Source organism: Euphorbia lathyris, chromosome 10 (genome assembly GCF_963576675.1).
Source record: "Euphorbia lathyris chromosome 10, ddEupLath1.1, whole genome shotgun sequence".
In the NCBI taxonomy this organism is placed as follows: domain Eukaryota; kingdom Viridiplantae; phylum Streptophyta; class Magnoliopsida; order Malpighiales; family Euphorbiaceae; genus Euphorbia; species Euphorbia lathyris.
Genome location: NC_088919.1, coordinates 43298311 through 43314358, shown reverse-complemented (window position 1 = coordinate 43314358; position 16048 = coordinate 43298311). Strand labels below are relative to the sequence as shown.

General features: G+C 32.5%; 1 protein-coding gene across 3 annotated transcripts; it reads left to right on the top strand.

Annotated features, from left to right (window-relative positions):
• The first annotated feature begins 4796 nt into the window (after window positions 1-4796).
• Window positions 4797-10826, top strand: LOC136208807 (protein indeterminate-domain 5, chloroplastic). Of its 3 annotated transcripts, XM_066000052.1 has the most exons (5): window positions 4798-5039; window positions 5190-5305; window positions 5375-5771; window positions 6765-7987; window positions 10418-10826. In XM_066000052.1, exons 2-4 carry the CDS (start codon window positions 5218-5220, stop codon window positions 7951-7953), a joined length of 1674 nt encoding a protein of 557 aa, XP_065856124.1. In that variant the 5' UTR covers window positions 4798-5039; window positions 5190-5217; the 3' UTR covers window positions 7954-7987; window positions 10418-10826. The 3 variants fall into 3 exon arrangements, with proteins under 3 accessions (XP_065856123.1, XP_065856124.1, XP_065856122.1); XM_066000051.1 differs by having other exon boundaries at window positions 4797-5305; window positions 6765-7981; XM_066000050.1 differs by having other exon boundaries at window positions 4798-5305.
• Window positions 10827-16048: the final 5222 nt, after the last annotated feature.

Below are 16048 nucleotides of genomic sequence, written 5' to 3'. Positions count from 1 at the left end.
ATGAAAGTCTCAGATGATGCTAGAATATAATTTAGATATTCTAGAAATAAGAAAGAAAACTAGATTAAAAGAGGTAGGAAAACCGACCATCACATTCCAATGCATATTCTATTAGTCAACGATTCTAATATGGATGTCTGTTATTATGCTAGGTAATTACCTATTATATAAGAATAATTTTTTTTTAAATCTAGAGAGAGGATTTCTTGGAATATAATTCAGATATTCTAGAAACAAGACAACAAAAAAGATTAAAAGAGGCATGAAAACTGACCATCATAATCCAACACATATTCCATAGTCAACGATCCTAATATGGATGTTTGTTATTATGCTAAGCTATTTACCTATTATATGAGACAATAATTTTTTTTTTTAAAAAATCTAGAGAGAGGATTTTCTGAAATATAATTTAGATATTCTAAAACTAAGAAAGAAAAATAGATTAAAAGAGGTACGAAAATCGATCATCACACTCCAACACATTCCATTAGTCAACGATCTTAATATGAATGTTTGTTATTCTACGCGGTATGCTAAGTTATTTACCTATTATATATATGAGACATTAAATGTTTTTAATCTAGAGTGAGGATTTCCTGAAATATAATTTAAATATTCTAGAAATAAAAAATAATAATAAAAAAAGATTAAAGAGCCACAAAAAGATCATCACATGCATATTCCATTAGTCAACAATCATAGATGTTTGTTATTTCACACGATATGCTAAGTTATTTACCTATTATACCAGATAATAATTTTTTTAATTTATAGAGGATTTCCTAGAATATAATTTAGATATTCTAAATAAGAAGAAAAATGGATTAAAAAAGGCAGTACAACCGACTATCACACTCCAATACATATTCCATAATAGTCAATGACTTTAATATATACGTTTGTTACTCTACGTGGTATGCTAAGTTATTTAGCTATTATAAACTGTAATTTTTTTTTTTTAATCTAGAGAGAGGATTTCCTGGAATTTTAGTATGAAAGTTTTTTCAGTCCACGCGACATGCCAACTTATTTACCTATTATGACGTTTTTTTAAATTCTAAAGAGAAATAGGCTAAATGATTAATGTAATTTAGAGAGTTAAAATAATTTAGAGCATTTTGTGATGCATTGGCACAAGAGAGTGCAAGAAACCCTCCATCCACCTTGAACACTACAATTGGGAGCCATTTATATGGGGGCATTAACATGAACATTGGTTTATCTCAAGTGGGCACTTAATTACAGAATCATAGTAACCAGTCTAATGATCTTTTACGCCTCGGGGGAGGCGGATGGACACGGCAATTCAACCATCTCCTCCCACCATCAATGACTTCATCACCATTCCGGCCACCTCAGCCTTATGCCGTCACCACCAATATTCTTTATGCAGGATTCAGACCACAATTTTTATGATGAGTATCAAACTCAACAAGGGTTATTGCAGAACAAACCCTTTCATCACGGGCTAATGCAGTTCACGGACATCCAACACAACCTGGAAAACCCTAACCCTCCTCCCTCAACTTCCAATCTGTTCAACCTCAGCTTTCTCTCAAACAGCAACACTATTAATGGGAATACCTCCCCGTCCGGGATGCTGATTTCGAATCATTTCAGAAACCAAAACGGGGGGAGCTCATTGAACTGAAACCACTCAATAAACTCTATTTTATTATACTATCTATCTCCAATAGTTAAACTCTACAACCACTTAATGACATGAGATCCATTATTAAATTATAATTTTTTTATTAATTCTTTAAGAATAATATTATCCTTAGTTAATTAATTTATAGGTTAAGAATGGTTTTTTCGTTAATTAAAAAATAAAAATTAATAAAAAATTGTAATCTCTTTTTTTATATATCTTTTAGTTTTTTTTTTTGCTGCTAATATATGGAACCTAAAATGTTATTATTTTTATAATGTATATGTTTTTGGTTGAGAATGAATGCTACACATCACGTTATAATTGGTCAAGTTTTATATTAAATTTTAATGGGTAAAACGCTATTATTTAAAAGGAAAAAAAACTTTTACTGCCATCATTAATGTAGATGGCAGCAAAACCAAGTTATCAACCGGTTGATAACTATCAACTGGTTATGGAGAGTATGATGAAAAGGGGTATAATGAGTGTTCATTATACCCCATTAGAGAGTTCAGATTAAAAGAGAAAGAGTTGGGCCAGGGCCTGGATCTAGGAAGATGTCGTTCCAAAAGAGGAGCAGAAGAAAAGCGAATGCCGTTCATGAGAGGCCTTATGACTTAGGTCGGAAGAAAAACGCAGAGGAGAGAAGAGAGAAGAGAGAGACGTTGAGAGAGACGTTTAGGTTTAGGTTTTACTTTTAATTTAATTTAATTTCCTTTTTCTTTTTAATATATATTTTTTTGGTTTTTCCTATTTTGCCACTAAGGCTTGGTCGCTGGATGAAATTTCCAGTAGCTGCATTGGGCGCCAATATTTCCGCCTTGTGCAGCGACTAGGAAAAGCTATAGGCGACGAAACTAGTCAGTAAATAGTGAGCAAAATCAATACGGTCGGTAAAAACAGTAGCTAACTAGCTATTTTCTTGTAGTGGATGCTTTTAGAGGATGAAAATCGACTACTTTAGTCTGACGTGTATCCAATTGGTCAACGGTTTTTTTTTTTTTTAAGGGGTATAATGAGTGTTCATTATACCCTATTAGAGATGTTTTTAGATGATGAAAACCGACTACTTTAATATTGTTATAATAGATTCATTGACCCCACAAAAATTAAATAGTTAATATTTTAATGCTTGAAATTTTTATTTTTTTTGATAAAATAATGCTTGAAAATAGTGTTATTTCTGTTTTTTTTTTTGAGAGAGTTCTGTAATTATTTTTAATGTTATATATTCTAAATTTTAAAATATTTTCATTATTTTTCAAGTTATGTGTTATTATTTGAAAAGAGTTAAATAATAAAAAAAGTTGAGTTAATGTATTACTTAAATTTATCTAGTGTTGTGAAATAAATAATTTATTTTTTTTTATTTATATTAATAAAATAACTAAAGGTTTTATGTTTGTTTCAATAAAATTAATTTAATCTTTTTTAAAAAATAAAATCAATTTGCCTAAGGGGCGTAGCGTTCGTTACCCGCTCGAAGGGATAGAGGAAGCCTGTGTATAATATATAGTAAGGGAAGAAAATTCTTTCTCTAAGTAGCTAACTTCCAATAAATAGTTGTTACCCGACAACCACAAATAAGACTCGTTATGCCGCACTAACTAGTTACCTTGAACTGTGGATGACATGGAATGCTAAAACCGGGGAAGAATCCACCCCTATTAGTGCACCAAGCTCTAGCCTCGATATACTTCTTTCAGTTCAGTCGGGCGGCAGTTGTTTCTTTATGGTTATACCTTGATTGGTGACCTATCGACACATACTTCTTTCTCACCTGATCAGTTTTTTTGAAGGAGTGATTATTTTTAGCAAATTATAATGTTGGAATGTTATAAATTAACTATTATATATGTCACATCATCATTACGTATTAAAAAAATATTATACCACATAGAATTATGGGTTAGAAAATTGATAAAATAAATATTTTTTTATTGTGTTAAAAATTAGTGAATTTTACGTGATATAATATTTTTAATATGATAAAAATTTATTATTAAATATTTGAGACCCGACTCATATTGGATTCTGGTTCCGCCACTAACTCTAGTCCAACATGTATCCAATTAATCAAAGGGATTTTAATATGGAAGTTTGGCATGCCACCTCACTTACCTATTACCTGTAATAATAATTTTTTTTTTCAAATTCTAGAGAAAAATGAGAATTAATCTAATTTGGAGAGTTAATTTTTTCAATTCCATATATTTTTAAAACTTGTATAGTATTGTTCTAATAGAAAACATTATATAAATATATGTACTAGTTTAAAATTTATTTATACAAAACGTTTAAAATTCATATATCGTCTAGGGCCTCCAATGATCCTGAGACGGCCTTGCCAATTGGTCAACAGATTTTAATAGGCCTAATACACAAATAACCATGAACTTGTCTAAATGTTGCAATTGCCCCCTCCAACTTTCAATTGTAACAACTTACCCTTTAAACTTTTTAAATTGTAAAACATAACCCCAAATTGAGAATTTTTTTACCCCGTACTTGAAGCAGCAGTAAAAACGTTTCCCCGGATTCGTATCACGTCAAAGATCTGATTATCACACTCCACGAGTATTGCAGCTTTTGTATTTCACGAGTTTCTTCAATTACAGTCCATGTCAGCAATTTGGGGTTACGTTTTACAATTGAACAAGTTTGAGGGGTAAGTTGTTACAATTGAAATTTCGGAAGAGGAGGGAGGCAATTGCAACATTTGATAAGTTGATGAGTTATTTGTATATTAGACGATTTTAATATGGAAGTTTGGCATGCCACCTCACTTGCCTATTATGCATAATAGTAAAAAAAAAAAATTTAATTAAAGAGAGAAATGGGAATTAATGTAATTTTGGAGAGTTAATTTTTATTTTTTTTACAGCTAGGTCCACACATGAGAGGGAGTGATGAAGGGAAGTTTGTCAGGAAGTGAAGAGAAGAAGATACGAATTTAGAGAGAGAAAGTGTAGCTGTTCTGTTCATGCTACCTTCACACACCATACTCATGTCGTTTTATGCCTATGGATTGGGTCCACCGACTTTATCAAAAAAAAAAAAAATTTAATTTTTTTTCATTTTACAAACTTCAATTTATCCCAAAACCGGGAAATATATATGTGTGACATAAATTATTATTTAAAAAAAATGTGAAGTTTTTGAAGTGTATGTGTTAGCTTATGTGCATGACACCAAATCAAAAGGGGGGAGGGAGGAGGGAGGAACACACAGTAACCTCAAAATCTGGCATTTAAAACAAAAGGAATAGAGGAATCTATTGTAGCTGTGAGGATGAGTGTGTTTTGTGGTTTTTTAATTTCTCCTCCTTCATCTGAGATGATTTTTCCATTTTAGTCTCATCATTAATTTAAATCTCTATTTGGTAAGTTCATCCTTGTGGGGGGTTTAGCCTTCTATATATTGCTGTCAAAAATTGGGGAGGTTTCAGAAGGAAAAAAAAAGAGTGTTTCTTTGTTTCTTTTACAGAAAAAATGGCTGCTTCATCTTCTTCAGTCCCTTTCTTTGGTATCAGAGATGAAGATCATCATCATCAGTCTCTAATGAAATCAACCCCAACTTCATCTGCAGCAGCACCGGGAGCAGCCCCGGTGGCTCCGAAGAAGAAGAGGAATCAGCCAGGAACACCAAGTAAGTATTGAGTTTTTGAGATTGTGATACTGTGAGATTTGAGTTGTGAATTGTGATGAATTAATGCAGATCCGGATGCTGAGGTGATAGCACTGTCTCCGAAGACGCTGATGGCAACAAATAGATTCATATGTGAGGTGTGCAACAAAGGGTTCCAAAGGGAGCAGAACCTACAGCTACACAGAAGAGGACATAATCTACCTTGGAAGCTTAAGCAGAAGACAACAAAAGAGGTAAAGAGGAAGGTTTATTTATGCCCTGAGCCCACTTGTGTTCACCATGACCCTTCTAGGGCTCTTGGTGACCTTACTGGCATCAAAAAACATTACTCTAGAAAACATGGTGAGAAGAAATGGAAGTGTGAGAAATGCTCCAAGAGGTATGCCGTTCAATCAGACTGGAAAGCCCATTCTAAGACCTGTGGAACTAGAGAATATAGATGTGATTGTGGCACTCTTTTCTCCAGGTAAAAGGCCTAAACTTTCTTATCCTTTTCTTGTGAATTTTTTTTCAATGGTGAAAGAGAGAGCATAAACATGCTCCCACGTGAACAATCTTCAGAAACTGAGAGGGTTTTTTAATTAATTTAATTTTCAGAAACAAGAAAAGAAAAGCAGTTCATCTTTTTAATTTTCTTTTCATTCACCTCGGAACCAACGCCCCCCTTTTTGGTTTTCCTATTCACGTGTTGCTATGCCATGTAGTAGAGCTTGTGTTTTACCATGTTTGTTCTCTTATGGCTTGGCCACTTGTGATTATCTCTTTTCTTTGCTCACGTAGGCCCTAACCAAACCAACCTCTCCATCTTCTTCTTCTTTTTCCTTGTTTTTCTCTGGCCATGGATGCAGATTTTCTAAGTTTCTAGGTCTGGAAAATGACAGCAATGTCATTATAATGGGTACAAAGTCATGAAATTGACTGGTTTGAATACATTCTCTAGTTGCATTTATGGTGGATTCCATTCCAGTTCTATTTGATTGCTTAATTATTTATTTTTCAATTTCACCTACCCTCATGTAATTATGTTTCTGTGTCTTCTTTGGCAAATATAGTTCAATTTCATGCTTTCACACTCTTCTCTACCTTTGTTGATCTTTTGCCTACTTATAATATCATAACTTGAAAAATTTACTCCCCCAAGAGTACACATAATTAGCCTTATTCTCCGGGGGCCTGAGATGGGACATGTCAACAGGAAATTGTGTATGTGTATGTGTATATGCTAAAATGAAATTAGATTATGTCTACTATTCAGGGAAATTGTCATCATTTTCTGCAATTGATCTATTTGGACTATATACTTTTGTCTTTACAACATCACATGTGCAATTATGTAGATTGGGTGTGTTACAGTTTTTCAATTTCTCTATAATTTGATGTCACAAAAACTGTATTTTAATTGAATCAGACTTTTTATTGTGGTGTAATTTCACTAATTTACTGTTTTTCTGTGTGGCAGGAGGGATAGTTTTATCACACATAGAGCGTTTTGTGATGCATTGGCACAGGAGAGTGCAAGAAACCCCCCATCCACCTTGAACACTACAATTGGGAGCCATTTATATGGGGGCAGCAACATGAACATAGGTTTATCTCAAGTTGGTACTCAGTTACAGGATCATAGTAGCCAGTCTAATGATCTTTTACGCCTCGGGGGAGGCGGACGGACGGGGCAATTCGACCATCTCCTCCCACCATCCATGACTTCATCACCATTCCGGCCGCCTCAGCCTATGCCGTCACCACCAGCATTCTTTATGCAAGATTCTGACCATAATTTCCATGATGAACATCAAGCTCAGCAAGGGTTGTTGCAAAACAAACCCTTCCATCACGGGCTAATGCAGTTCGCCGATATCCAGCACAACCCGGGAAACCCTAACCCTCCTTCAGCTTCCAATCTGTTCAACCTCAGCTTCCTCTCCAACAGCAGCACTACTAACGGGAACACCTCCCCGTCCGGGATAATGATTTCGAATCATTTCAGCAACCAAAACGGGGGGAGCTCCACCGGGGAAGGGTCTAATTTGTTCTCGAACACCATGATTGGTGACCCTATGACTACAAATGTGGGTTCTTTATTTAATTCTTCAGTGCAAAATGAGAGTATTGTGCCCCATATGTCTGCTACAGCATTGCTTCAAAAGGCGGCCCAAATGGGTTCATCTTCAAGCACGAACAGTGCTTCATTGTTAAGGAGTTTTGGGAGCTCTTCGTCCGGCGGGATCAAATCGGATAGGGCTCCGATTGTTGGGGCAAATTTCAGTGGGATGTTCACTGAAAATGAGAACAATTTGCATGATTTGATGAATTCATTTGCAAGTGGGAGTTCTTCAATTTTTGGATCGGGTCATGGACAGGAAAATCCATATGGAAATATGGATCAGGAAAAGTTACAGCAAAGTATGAACGTAAGCATTGGAGGTGGGTCTGATGGATTGACCAGAGACTTTCTTGGGGTTGGTCAGATAGTTAGAAGCATCAGTGGAGGGTTTTCACAAAGAGATAAGCAGCAGCAGCAGCAGCAGCAGCAGAGCGGCGTAGACATGGGCGGCGGCGGCGGCGGTGGCGGCTCTTCCTTGGATTCAGAGAGAAATATTGCTGCGCAGACAAGTCAATCTTTTGGAGGAAGTGGGAACTTTCAGTGACGGAGGAGAAAGTAAAGATCACGACAAAGTACGGGTACGTAATAAATTAAATAAATAAATTACCAAAAGGGATCTAACTTTATTTTAGTAAGTATCAGTTTAAGCCCACATATAAAATAATACTACAACCGTAGGTTTAAGTAAAAAAAAAATATATTAATTTATGTCTTGATAATGAAACGTGACACGTCAAGTAATATAAATAACGTGTCACGTTCTGTTATCGACACCTAAATTGATATTTTTTTTAAATGTTAAGCATATATTAGTGTTATTTTATACGTGAAAGCTAAACTGATTTTCTAAAAAAAAAAACGTTAGGTCTATTTTGGTACTTTACCTTTAAATTAAATAAATAAGTTTAGAAATAAAATTCGAATTTGTCACTGTTATTTTTCGGAAGGATAGAAATTTATCTCTAATATAAGAAACAGTATAATTTTATCCTAACTTTTTAAAGCAAAATCAATTATATAAGTACACAATAGAAAATTTAATTGAACGGATTGATTTTGACCATTACACATCAGACTTTCAAACAATTTTGTCAATAAGTTAGATCAAACATGATTTGTGCATTGCGGCACTTAATATTATCGTAAACATTTTAAATAGTTTTGTGTGATTAATTCAGATGTGAAAAATTTAGTTATTGACATTTTAATTGTTTATTTCTGACTATGTTAGTGACATAAGAAAAATTTCAGGGAGAATTGATGTTTTTAAAAGTCTGATCAAATCGTCAAATGATAGTAAACTAGATTGTTCAAATTTCTGTTGAGTATGTGTACAATTGATTTGATTGAAAAGCATTAGAGGTGAAATTGCATCATTTTTTACGTTAGGAATCAAATTTGCATTTATCCGCAAATGATAGGGGTATGTTATCGTAAACATTTTAAATAGGTTTCTGTGTGTGATTAACTCATATGTGAAAAACTTAGTTATTGACATTTTAACTGTTTATTTTTAACTATGTTTTTTTTTTGACAACTTTTTTAACTATGTTAGTGATACGGAGAATTGATGTTTTTAAAAGTCGGATTAAACAGTCAAATGATAATAAATTAGATTGTTCAATTTTTCTGTGTAAAATTGATTTGATCGTAAGCGTTAGGGATTAAATTTGTATTTATCCGCAAACGATAGGGGTATATTTGGATATTTATGGGATAAACCTATTTAGCTGCTGGGTATGACGTGTGACGTGTTAAATGATTGGATTATATTATAGATGATTAAAAAGTAAAAAAAAGAAAATGAGATATTCATAGGTAAATGTGCCTTGAATGCTTTTTACTGTTGAATTGGAGTTGTTTTTTTTAAAATAAAAAAAAAAAGGGAAAATGTGATGTCTAGTTTGAAAGGGGACAGTGGGTTATTGTTTGATTTCTTGTCTTTTTGTTTTTATATCTTTTATCTTGTTTTCACCTTTTAACATACACATTTGTTAAAATGCTCAGAGTCACGAGTTTCGGTCTTAGGATGCTCAAACAAAAATATGTCTTTTCTCTTTTCTTTTGCACATCATTAAACTCCTACCTTCTTTTTCTAATCTTTATGTAATAATTCACTTTTTTCTAAATCATTATTTCACTGTTCATTCTGCTGACTCATTTTTATTTTTCTTTTATTTTTTTATTTTTTTTTTATTTTATACCCACTTCCCAAAAGACAGGACCATACATGATACAATACTCACACTTTCTTTCTAGGGTTTCAATTATCAAAATTATTACTGTTCATTCATTTTCATTCAAGAAAAGCATCTGATTGGTCAATCTCACTGTTACCTTTCTATTTTTTTAGGTGAAATAGTTCTTCCATAATTAAATTAAGGGTTAATTACAAAAAAAAAGTATCCGGTGGTTTGACCGATTTGCAATGTGGTACATGTGGTATTTTTTTTAGAAATACAACCATGCGGTTTGCAAAATTTTATATTTGAGTTCACTTTCTCAGAATTTGATCGATAATGACTTCGAAATGAAAATTTTCAAGAGTTAAATGATATTTTAAACAACTTTAATTCTCCAACTTTGTAGGTTTGAGGTCATTTATGATTCTATAGTAAATATGATACTAAACAAGTTTAATTCTTAAAAATTTTCATTTTGAACTCGTTATCGGTCAAATTTAGCAAAGTAAAATAACATGTAAAATTTTGCAACCATAGGACTATGTTTGCAAAAAAAAAAAAAATACCACAGGTACAATATCGTAAATCGGCCAAACGACATGATACTTTTTTATAATTAACCCTTAAATTAAGTGACCGACAATTTAAATCCCGATAATTTTATACATTATAAGATGAGTCTGTGTTGCACACATCCAAAAGTTAAGATGATAGATAATGTTCATCCTGACATACGAATCCCCTTTAAGTTTGTAGCGTGTACAAAGATACGTCTTACTAGGTGTTTGAAATTAGATTAACAAATGGAATTGCCGTGATTTGCAGGAACGAAATGCAATGGAGTCATGAAGTGGCCGAGAAATTTATATAACATCGAAAGTTTAAATATCAGACACCACAGAAGAATTTTGTTGAAGCTGTAACTTGTCTTCTTCTTCCATCAAATGTACCTAAGAGTTTCCTCCAGTTTCATTTAGCTTCAACATTTTCTTGTCTGGTATTGAATTCATGTTTCTTTATTTCTTTCTTTCTTTATTTTCTAGTTGTCACAACGAAATAGAAAGGTTCCAAAACTTTCATATTTCATAAACAAATATTTATGCTTTTGCTTTAGATTAGATTTTTTTTTTCATGAAGAAACTTTATAGGCATGGAGGCCAATTTTTCCTTTGATCAAATTTTGGAGGATATATAGATTATATATATGAAGAAAAAACATAGGAATTCATCGTTATGGCATTTTGTTCTTTTTTTTTAATTATGACATGTGTTTGGAAATTTAGAAGGATGAATCTAGATGGTATTCGATCTATATTTTTTTTAGGGTAAATAAGGTCTGTATTTTTACCTAATACACTACTTAGTCTCTCTGTTTTTAGAAATAATGATATAGTTCTCTAGTTTTTGTTTTTGTTAACTCCTTAGTCCTTATGCTTGGATCAATGGTCAAACTATACTAAAAAATTTGAAATACCAAAATTACCCTTATTTTATGTTTAAATAAAACATTTATTTTTCCTATTATATATATTTTTTTTTCTCTTTTTTCCTACATAATCACGATCTCTCCAATATAAACTCCATTATAAAGTAATTGATTTATTAATTTTTATATAACGTAAAATTTATTGACTAAAAAATGAATGAAAAATATTTCAAAAATTATTAAAATAGGAGTAAGACTATCATTGTAAAAAGTTTTTACAACTCTAACAAATTTTACGAATGAAGAAAAAAATATATGATTTTTAAAAAATTATATAATAATATTTAATGTCAGTTTAAAGATATTCTATTAAAAAATAAAAAAATAGTTGAAACTTAAAAAAATTAATAATAAATTTTTTCAAGTACATTAATTTTGGTGTATATGTAGTTCAAAAACTTCATCAAAACTAATTAGATTAAATTTAAAACTAAAAGATAAATTTTTTTATGTATATAATGAGGGCCAATTTTAGAATTTCATTTACAAAAACAAGTTGAAGGACTAAAGAATTGATTAAAATAAAACTTAAGGACCTTATAATAATATGATGGACTTACTAGCGTGTTAAGTAAAAATATAAGGAGTTTATAATTATTTACCATTTTTTTCGAGTCCTCTAACGGGCGTCCCAGGACGCTAGATAAAAATTATATTTTATTATTTTTTTATATAACACATATTAAATGATTTACATTGTAATTAGTCAAATTCTATGCATTAAATATGGTTGTAATTGAGTAGTCTATTTAATGGTAATTTAGCCGTCATTTATACCACTTCTTCTTCTTGTCTCTCTCTCTCTACAATCTAACGTTTATTTCTCTCTAATATCAGTTCTTTTTTTCTTCTTCTTTAATTAATTTAGCCATCATTCAAATCATGCACTTGTGCTCTAAAAAAATCAGAAAACCAAGTATTAGGAAATTAGTAAAGAATTTGAGATTGTGTAAATAATAATCCAAAAATTCGGATCATGAGTTTGTTCTGCATTATTTGGAGGCTGCACTGAAAATTTTGGTAGAATGTAATGAATTTTCTGATACAGATTAATTCGGGACGAGTTAGTTTTAATCCTAAACTAATAAATATATTTCTTCTCTAGCTAAACTAGAAGGAGTTAATCCCGGTTTTATGGACCAAATCCATAGGAAATAAGAATTCCCCATTATTGAAGGTAAAACCTTAACAAGCTTTTTGAAGAAGATGATAAATTGTATTGATAAAAAGTTAAAGATTACAAAGAAAGAGATGAATTTATATCATCTCAAAACCCTAAAGGGCAAATTATCTAAAAGCCTAACTTACATATCAATTAAAGGGTAAGGTTAGGGGTAAATTGGGATAATAATAAAGGGTTGCATAAATAAAGAGGAAGCTGGAGTAAGGATCAAGTTCTTTAAAATGAATCCACACGGAGCGTGGATTGGTTGCTGGAATTTTTTTCTTCGGATCATTCCTTCATTCACGCGGAGCGTGGTTTTACTCAAGCGGAGCGTGCTTAATCCAACCGGAGCGTTGATTGGCTGCTGGACTTTTCTCTGGATCAAACCTTCTTTCACGCGGAGCGTGTTTTTATTAACACGGAGCGTGCCTTAGCTGCTGACCAGCAGTGTGGGACTGTTTTGGCCCCTTTACTCGTATGATCGTTCGTGCTTAGTTCTTTCTCCGACTTTCTTCGTCCGGATTCGATCCTCAAGGAGATGCCCCACATCATTTTCCAAATTCGAATCTTTCCCCATGAACGCAACTACATTTTCATTGGATGGGAGTACATTCAAATCAAGCATTTTGCTTTCAAAAATCAGAAAATCAAGTATCAAAGAAATAAGTGGAGAATTAATTTAAGGGTAAATTCCAAAAAAATCCGATGTGGTTTCATGGATTTCAAAAAAAAAAACCCCGTGGTTTCTTTTTATAAAAAAAAGGAATGTGTTATACGCCGTTACCCAAAAAACGAAAAATGGCTTAACACCATTAGTTTGGATGACGTGGCAAGGGGTAAAATTGTTCGAATTAAAATAAAAAACAAAATAATAAAAATAAAATTAAAATAGATAAAAAAAAATCCACCATTTTCTTCTTCTTCTTCTTCTTCTTCTTCTTCTTCTTCTTCTTCTTCTTCTTCTTCGTTTGAAAACCCAAGCGTCTTTCTTCTTCTTCTTCTCTCTTCTTCTTCTTCATCTTCTTCTTCTTCTTCTTCGTCTGAAAACCCAAGCGTCTGAAAACCCAATCGTCGGCTGCCCTATGAATGTCTGGATTTCTAGAAATTCTGGAAATTTCCGAAGAATTTCTGGAAATTTCGAGATCCTGGAATCATAATTTAAAAAAAAAAGAAGAGAAGAGAGGAGGAAGAAGAAGAGAAAAGAGAGAGGAAGAAGAAGGAAGAGAGAGAGAAAAATAAAAAAATAAAAAAATTTGGTTTTTCCAATTTTACCCCTTGCCACGTCATCCAAACTAACGGTGTTACGCCATTTTTCGTTTTTTGGTAATGGCGTATAACACAGTCTTTTTTTTTTGTAAAAACAAACCACATAGATTTTTTTTTTGAAATCCATGAAACCACAAGGTTTTTTTTTTAGAATTTACCCTTAATTTAATTAATTTTGGCACAATTTATTAGAGATATATATATTGTATTTATGGTAATTATCCTATATTTATGCTTATTTAGCATAAATATAGGATAATTACCATAGATACAATATATATCTAACACAATTATTTAAACTTTTGTATGTAATTAATTAATTTGTGTCCAATCACTTAATGTATATTATATAAAAAATAATAAAATATATTTCTTATCAAGCGTCCCGGGGCATCCGTTAGTTTTTGCCTTTATATATTGAAAAAGAATGATATATAGAATTAATATGAATAATAAGTCTATTGCATATATGTAGTTTTTTATTATTATTTTATTTATAAAAGCATATATCATTAGTTACTGAAAACGTGGGTTTCTTAAAAATTGAACAAAAACATTCATAAAAATAATTAAACAAAAACGTGGATTTCAAAAGGTAAGGGAATACAAATTGATTAATAGGGAGAGAAATGAATCAATAATTTTATATATGGGGAAATGTGATTCCCATTACTAACTTAAATTAATAAAACCAAACATTAAGAAAAGCAATAAACCATTCTCATTCTCTATCATAAATTTATCTAACCAAACACATCCTTATAGAATAACCATTACTATAATTATTATAGAAAGTGTAAGATAATGATATTTTATTCTTTTTTAATTATTATATATGTTCGAAAATTTTGACTCTTGATGGAATTCAATGTGTTTTTTTATAGGATAACCGTTGGTATAAAAATTATAGGAAGTGTCGGATAATGATTTTTAAACATATGCTTCTTTTTTATTTTTTCAAAATACATGGTTATGTTACTTTTAAATAAGAAAAGAATCTAATAAAATCCAATTTTTTATTATTTTAATATCGGAAAACACCTTTCATTCTATAAGTGGATTCAATATTTGCATTAAAATAAATATAAAAAGTATTTATGATCTATTTTTTTAAATTATTATGTATGTTTAGATATGGATTTAGATTCTCTTCCATTCAACTAAAATTGGAGAGACCCGGTTAAAGAAATCCAATCCCTTTATTTTAGATGAACGGCGGTGGTTACTGTTGGACGTATAGTTTGATATACAGAAATATTATGGAGATAGAGAGAGAAGTAATGTGTACAATAATGTTTTGAATCACGTTAAGTGTGATTAGCTCTAGGACCTTGTATTTATAGTGAGACAATAAAAGTTTGTATAGGAATATAATATATAAGTACAGAAGTATTGGAACTCTACCTAGTTAGTAATATAGGCAAATTGAGACTCTAACTAGATAAAGATCTGATTACAGGATAATAAGGAATATTATCTCTAACACCCCCCCCCCCTCAAGCCGATGGCGGGCACGAACAAAGAGTCGAGAGCAGAGCATAATGAAGCGAGAAGGAGCTAGCGGCTTGGTAAGAATATCTGCAACTTGATCATCAGTCGGAATGAATCGGACGTTGAGAAATCCATTTTGCACTAGTTCACGAACAAAATATAGTCAAGCTCTATGCGTTTTGTACGAGCATGGAATACCGGATTTGAAGTGAGATAGATTGCCCCAACATTATCACACCACAGTTGAACTGGTGTGGGTAGAGGGAAGCCCAGATCCGAGAGAAGCGATTTGAACCATAGAAGCTTTGCCGTGGCATTGGCCACTGCCTTGTATTCACTCTCAGTGGAGGATCTAGCTATTGTTGGTTGTTTGCGAGTCTTCCATAATACAATACTGGAGCCAAGGTAGACACGAAATGCACCCGTAGATCTTCCATCATCAGGACACCTTCCTCAATCGCTATCTGAGTAACAATGAATATGATCCAGTGGTTTGGTGGACATGACTATCCCAAAATCAGATGTGCCTTGAATGTAGCACAGGACCCTCTTAACTCCTTTCTAATGTTCATCAGTTGGACAGTGCAGAAACTGACATAGTTTGTTAACCGCAAATGCAATGTCAGGAAGAGTGAATGTTAAATATTGAAGTGCTCCCACAATGCTTCTGTATTCATCTCCAGAGGACAAGCTGATGCCAAGATCTTTGGAAAGTGTTGGTGTGGTAGCCATAGGAGTTAATGTAGGTTTGGAGTCAATCATCTTTACTCTGTCGAGGATGTCAGCCACATACTTGGCCTGACACAAGTGAATGCCATCTTTCTCATATCTTATCTCGATTCCCAGAAAGTACTCTGCCTTACCAAGGTTACGAATGGGAAACTCATGTTCAATAGCTGCAATGGTGTTAGTAATGTGTGCAGGATTATTACATGTGATGAGGATGTCGTCAACATAGCACAGAATGTAGGTCTTTTTAGTTTTGGTGCGTCTGATGAAGAGAGAGTTGTTAGCTTGTGACATCTTATACCCATGCGAGAGTAGGAAT

Excerpts from the sequence above, each read along its gene's own strand:
- LOC136208807 (XM_066000051.1), top strand. The coding sequence starts at position 5,149 with ATGGCTGCTTCATCTTCTTCAGTCCCTTTCTTTGGTATCAGAGATGAA. Across the intron at positions 5,306-5,374 it reads GAATCAGCCAGGAACACCAA|ATCCGGATGCTGAGGTGATA; the intron begins GTAAGTATTGAG and ends GAATTAATGCAG. Across the intron at positions 5,772-6,764 it reads TGTGGCACTCTTTTCTCCAG|GAGGGATAGTTTTATCACAC; the intron begins GTAAAAGGCCTA and ends TCTGTGTGGCAG.